The sequence below is a fragment of the Nestor notabilis genome, unplaced genomic scaffold (assembly GCF_000696875.1).
Source record: "Nestor notabilis isolate BGI_N333 unplaced genomic scaffold, ASM69687v1 scaffold20072, whole genome shotgun sequence".
Taxonomy (NCBI): Eukaryota; Metazoa; Chordata; class Aves; order Psittaciformes; family Psittacidae; genus Nestor; species Nestor notabilis.
Window position 1 is genome coordinate 16,354 of NW_009918161.1, and position 5,973 is coordinate 22,326.

At 53.0% G+C, this 5,973-nt stretch overlaps 1 protein-coding gene across 1 annotated transcript in view; it reads right to left on the minus strand.

Moving 5' to 3' along the window:
* The window catches only part of NCKIPSD (NCK interacting protein with SH3 domain), a gene marked incomplete at its 5' end in the record, with an annotated part of 18,794 nt that overhangs the window by 12,549 nt on the left and 272 nt on the right, over window positions 1–5,973 (minus strand). Inside the window, 3 exons of the mRNA XM_010009583.1 lie at window positions 2–564; window positions 2,045–2,129; window positions 5,154–5,355. Coding sequence (XP_010007885.1) covers window positions 2–564; window positions 2,045–2,129; window positions 5,154–5,355 — 850 coding nt within the window. The remainder of the gene's footprint in view (window position 1; window positions 565–2,044; window positions 2,130–5,153; window positions 5,356–5,973) is intronic.

Sequence of the window (5,973 nt, forward strand, 5' to 3'; positions counted from 1 at the left end):
TGGAGGTCTGTGTGTGGCCGATGACCACGCCGATGGCCACGCGGGACAGCTCATAGCTCAGGTGCGTGTTCCTGCGCACCAGCTCGATCAGTTCAGCACCTATCGTCTTGGGCACAGACACCGCCAGAGCACCAGGCTCCGGTGCCACCGGCTCCACAGCCTTCTTATCCTCCAAGCAGAGGGTGCTGAAGGCATCCAGGCCCGCAGCGGGGGCCGTGGCAGCTTTCTTCACCTGAGCAGCCTTCTCCCCATCCACAGCGTGGGACCTGTGGGACCCCCCCTCAGCCGGCGGTGCCGGGGCAGCCCTCTTGGACTGGGGGGATTTGCTGGTGCCGTCCTTGGTGGAGGTCCCGTGGCGGGAGGGGGGCACCGAGCCGGGGTCCCGGGTGCGGGTGGTGGTGTGGACACTGCGGCTGGGCACGGGCGGCGGGGTGTTGGCAGGGCTGGAGGCGGCCGTGGGCAGCGCGGTCTCTGACACAGAAGAAGCGGTGTACAAGGTATCCAGGGACATGGTGCTCATGGAGGAGGCACTCGAAGCTGACCCAGAGATAATTTCAACAGCATCTGAAAGGAAACAATTAAAACCGCCTTAGCAACAGCATCAAAGGAACAGGGAAAACACACATTGCTACAGTGCAGTCCATTAAATGGCTCATTGTGCATGGGCCAGAGCAGTTTAACTCCTCTTCCTGCCTCACTTATCTCAAAGCAAAACTGTACCAGTTCTTTCTGGAGCATTCCCACACAATCACCTCTTTAGAAAGGGGAAAAGTGCTCTATTGAGATGAATATCCTTCAAAGGGCTTCCTGTTTTATGCAGGGGAAGGGAGGGAGGGACCCGACTAAGGGACAGAAAAGTCTTTTCCTCCTGGCTTAGCACGGGCCTGTTCCTGTGCTCAGTATCTCAGCCCTCGCTTTTGAATGATGGTGCCCAGGAGCTGCAAGACCCAGAAGGTTTCCCACAGACCTCCCTGACCACGACCACAGCTAGCACGGATGGGGAAGGGAACATCTCCTGACAACACCTCTGGTCTCTCCCTCTCATCAACTCTCCAGCATCTGATCGTGAGCCCTGCTAGCAATCACCGCTTTCAATAGCCTCCACCTTATCTGCTCAAGCGTGTTTCTCCCAGCTCAAGTCCTGAGCAGCTCCAGCAGTGGTACCTGCCCTACCTTCCAACGGAAAAGATCCACTACAAGCAAAGGGATTCCAAGAGTTTTCTTTCCTTTAACCTGGTCTAATACGTAATTTTAGTAAACTTTATCCATTGGTTTCCAGGGGGCAGAAATGTATCCGAGTCCTTCCCTAAGAAAACAGTTACGTGGGCAACTGCACTGACAGTGGAGAAGCTCATGCCCCAGCCCTGTGGTCCTGCTCTCAAGTGCTCCTGACTGTATGCTCCCTGCCTGTAGGCAGTACATTAGCAGCTGTGTCCCTGATATTAGTGCTGCTCCTCACTGGCACCAGCCACTGATTTAATGGAAATCCTACCTGAGCACTGCAGGAAGAAAGTGCCCCACAGACTGGGAGTCAAAAGCAAAGCTTGAGCCTGTTCTAAAAGCGCTGCCCATGAGCTCCCCAGGTAAGCTGCCACGCTGCACTGCCAGGGAAAGGCCTCTGCCTGGCTGGGAGATGACCATGGCGGCTGTGGGAGAAAAACACCCACAAGGACCTTAAACTACCATGGCTGTGTGCTGGCCACGCCAGCCATGTGAGCAGGCAGATGTTCCACAGGGTAGAAGCACCAGAGCACCAGGATGATGCACCCATCCACAGGCACCGGACTGCCCAGACTGTCCCAGAGCAGAGAGGGTTTGAAGGAGCACTGGCCACCAGCTCATGGTTCATTAGCATCAAAACCTATAGGGGTTTAGGAGATATGTGTGTATATATACGTAAGGATATAAACCCTATAGGAATTAAGGAGATATATATATATATGGATGCTCTTCTAAGCACCCAGCAAAAGCACCCAGGTACCACGACTGCTCCATCGCCCCGTGTCCATCTGTGCCCGAGGTTCAGGAATTGGCTTGTCCTTACTCTTTCCAGGGTGAGCCTGCGCACTCCTGCGCTTCTCCGGAGGCGGGGGGGTGACGGGAGCAGTGCGCCGGGCCTGCGGCGGGATCTGTGGGGGAAGATGCAGAGCAATCAGACGAGGGTGGCAATAGAGACGTTCTCGGTTATGAAACCTCCTTTTGGTGTGTGTGGATTTGTCCTTACAGCTCTCATCACTCAGGGAAGTTTTCTCAGGAGGACAGATATTAATAGGCAGCTTCCTAGAAGAACAAAGCAGGACTCAAGCTGGCTTCATCCCCTCCCTGTGACAGGCAAAGCAGCCCTTGTTTAATTGCCGTGTTCAGCAGCACGCAGCACACACGTTGTGTAGACCTGTCAAGTGTTTACTCCTCCTTTATTCCACACGCAAACCCACACACTCACTGTGCCTCCACATTCCCCTCAATAGCCCCGCAGAGGCTGTGAACAGAGCATGTATTTAGGCACTCTTCTGGAGAGATCCATTACATCAGCCACAAACACTCTTGTAGAAAGACAAAGCCAAGGACTGGAGCCCTGTAAATGCCTTTTCCATGCTTCCAGAGATATTTCTGCTCACAAAGGGAGAAAATAGGGCTAGACCCTCTGAGCAATCCTAGAGCAAGATGCGCTGGGAGAAGCTTTTGCCAGGGGGTTGTGCTAGCTCTCCACATCTGGGGTTTCTCCTGTAAGTCAAGGGGTACCAAGGTAGCAGGAATCTGCCTTCAGATGCAGATTCCTACACTCACCTTTTCCTGTGGGATGCAAACACCATGATCACCAACATCACTTTCACCCAGAACAGCTCCAGTGAGGTGTAACCTCAGGGTTAACCCTGATCAGTAACACACCCCTGCATGGAGCAGCAAAGTGAGGTGGGAGCACATGGCATCAACACTCAGGCCACCACACAGCACCAACCTTCCAGGGGTTTCAGCCCTGGAAGAGGAGTTTTGCTGAGACCAGTCAGTGCTGAACAGCCCAGTGCTGCCAGTCCCTGCAGTGAAGGACTGAGGCCCTGGAAGGTCTCTATCTGAAATAGCTCAGAACAAGGAAGATGAAAAATGTCTTTCTTTTATTCCTTGATCTGGGAAGGGCAGAAATCTCCTCTGGAATGGGAGCAAAGCTGCAAGACAGACATCTTCAGGATATCACATTCAAGATGCAACGCCAGAAGGCGACAACACTGTGTCCACAGCCCACGCCTGGACCCTGCCAGGCAAGTGAAGACACAGGAGTGCACACAGCTAACAAAGGCTATTACAAAGGGACCTCTTGGCTCCTTTCTCCCACGCAAACCCAACACACCCAACTTTTTACTGTGTCACATAACAGGCCACCTCTTTACAAGCCCCTTCAGCTGGTGGGTTAGTACGAGGTGCCACTGCAGGCGCCTGGCCTGAGCTCTCCTGCTCCTGTCAATCCACCCTGCATTGTTCTCGGGGTAAAGTGCTACATGATACGTGCATCCAACCCCAAAAATGATCCGTGTCGGTCCAAAAAGAGATTGCACAGCTGAGAGATGCCAAAACAGCTCGGGAGGGGCCTCTGCATTGCATGGCTGGAAAGAAGGCTGGTCCCAGCCCCAGGAAGCTCAGCTGTGCTCAAGGCAGAACCCTCTCTGCACAGCAAGGGGGTCACACCATGCATGGGGCTCCCGGGGCAGCAGGATTTAGCCCCGGCAGCTCCAGCCAGGCGCATGGCAGTGTTGGAGATAGCTGAGGTTGGGCCATTCCGGAGCATTCCATGGCTTCACGAGCCCTGGCAAATATACCCTGCAAGTTTAACCCAGCTATTGCAGGCTGGTGCTTTTGTTAATAGCTGTGAGGCAATGTCAGCCCAGGGCTCTGCCAGCATCACTCAGCCATGTACCACAGTCCGGGCGCCACAATGAGAGCCTGAAGCATCACATGAATTTCCCTGTGCTGGTGCTGCCCAAGCTGTGAGCCCTTGCACGGTCAGGAACCACTAGGGATAACCAACGGCCACCCCCTCGCCCACCCCACATCCCAGCCAAGACATAGGGCCGAGAGAAGGATGAACAACACCAGAACCCCCCAAAGGAAGGGGAGGGAAGGAAAGAAAACATCCTCCCCCCAACAGGGAATCAGCATAGGGAATGGGCTGTAAGGAGCTCCATTCACTTCACCCACCATGCACAGGCGTGAGAACGGAGCTGCCCAGAAAGGAAAATGAAGTGAGGGAGAAAAGTGGAGTTAGCAGGGATGGGTGTGTTGTGCCTGAGCCAGAGCTACCTTTCACCTCTGCAAACTCACAGTTCTTTAAGTGTAAAACAAGTCTCATCTGGGAGTGACATTGCGTGTCACACCTCATCAGCATGCCTCTAACCACTTATCCCAGGGAGATGAAGAAAAACCACAGTGCACACGGTCAGCTGTAGGGGAAAAATATCTCTGTGCTCATCCTTGCTTGGTGCTGTTACCCCAACATCCAGCTACAACTACACACACACTGTCACCAGCCACATCAATTCATCCCCAGTTGCTGCATCCATCCTGGGCTACATGTCTGAAGCCTCACTGGCACCACACAGAGACCTTAGGACTGTGTGTCACGGAGATAAAACAACCCGCTCTAAACCATATTTCCTGCAATTCACCTTTAATTCATCATGACAAGCAACATCTGAACCAAGCAGGATCTTTGGGGGGTTTATATTTTGAGTAGTAAAAATAGGCAACCGCAGGAGATAAAATGCTGAAGAACCAAAGATCTTGTTGTGTGGACCTAACAAAGGGGAAGCAAAGCCATGCCAAGTGCTCGGGGAGCTCTGCTGCTCACCTCAAAACTGTCCTTCAAGCTCCAGGGAGCTGGCAACTCTTCTAGAAAGTTGTCAAGAGAGAGTCATGCAATGTAACGTGGATCCCATGTGTCACCGTAAAACCACAGACCCTCCAAGACCCCAAAATCATCACCAGTGTAAATGGCAGAGGGACCATTCCTGACCTCTTACAAAGGGACAGCACCAGTCTGCACTGCAGTAATCCCAGCACAAACACCTGATTTGTGCCTTGAGCTGCAAAGTCATTCTATTCAACAGGACAAGCCATGTCCTGCCACCAGAGGAACCAAGAAAGCGCCTGGGCACTGTTACCTGATAGAGACCCTCATCGTCCTCCTCCACCTCGGTGTTGGGCAGGCTGTGGTGCCGCTCGTACCCGGTCCGGCACACGCCGTTGGGCTGCCGCGCCACATCCAGGTGGTGGTCGCTGGAGGACTGTGTCATGACCATCCCCTGCGGGCTGGGGGAGTGACCTTTGCGGGACACCGTCTCCTTCCGGTGATGGATCAGCTTTCTGGAACACAGCAATGACATCAGGAACAGCAAACTGAAACGGAGTGACCTTGCTGCAACATTCAAGTGATATTTTTAATGGTTTATTGCATTTGGGCTATATATATATGTACCAGAATGGGTTACAGTACTTAAAACACCAACTCTGGTTTCATTAACAACTAAGGAAGCACTTCTGGGGGAGGAAGGAAGAGGCTTTGCCAGAGCCCATGATTTATTCATCGGTTCACTGGAGAAAAATGCCTCTTCCTCAGGGGAGAGTCACATATTGCATCGCCAGCGTCAGGAATTGTCTGCGCTTCAGACTCACTGTCCAACCGAGATTAAACCAGCATGCCCCAGCACAGCCTGAGGTGCCAGAGGAAAACAAAATGCTCCTCACAAGCAATTATCTGAGAACACATTAAGGACCTTGTGTTATATGCCAACAGCCTCTGCAATTTCTGGCTGGTAGAGAGGAGAAAACACATCCAGAAAGATTCTGTATTTCTCCTCCAAGCCCATACTGCAGCTGAGAGCTTCCTCTACACACACAGGGACAGAGGGGCCAGACCAAAGCTCTGCTTTGCTGGATGCTGTTGTCTGGAGAAGCAGCCGCGGCTGCCCGCTTTGGTCCTAC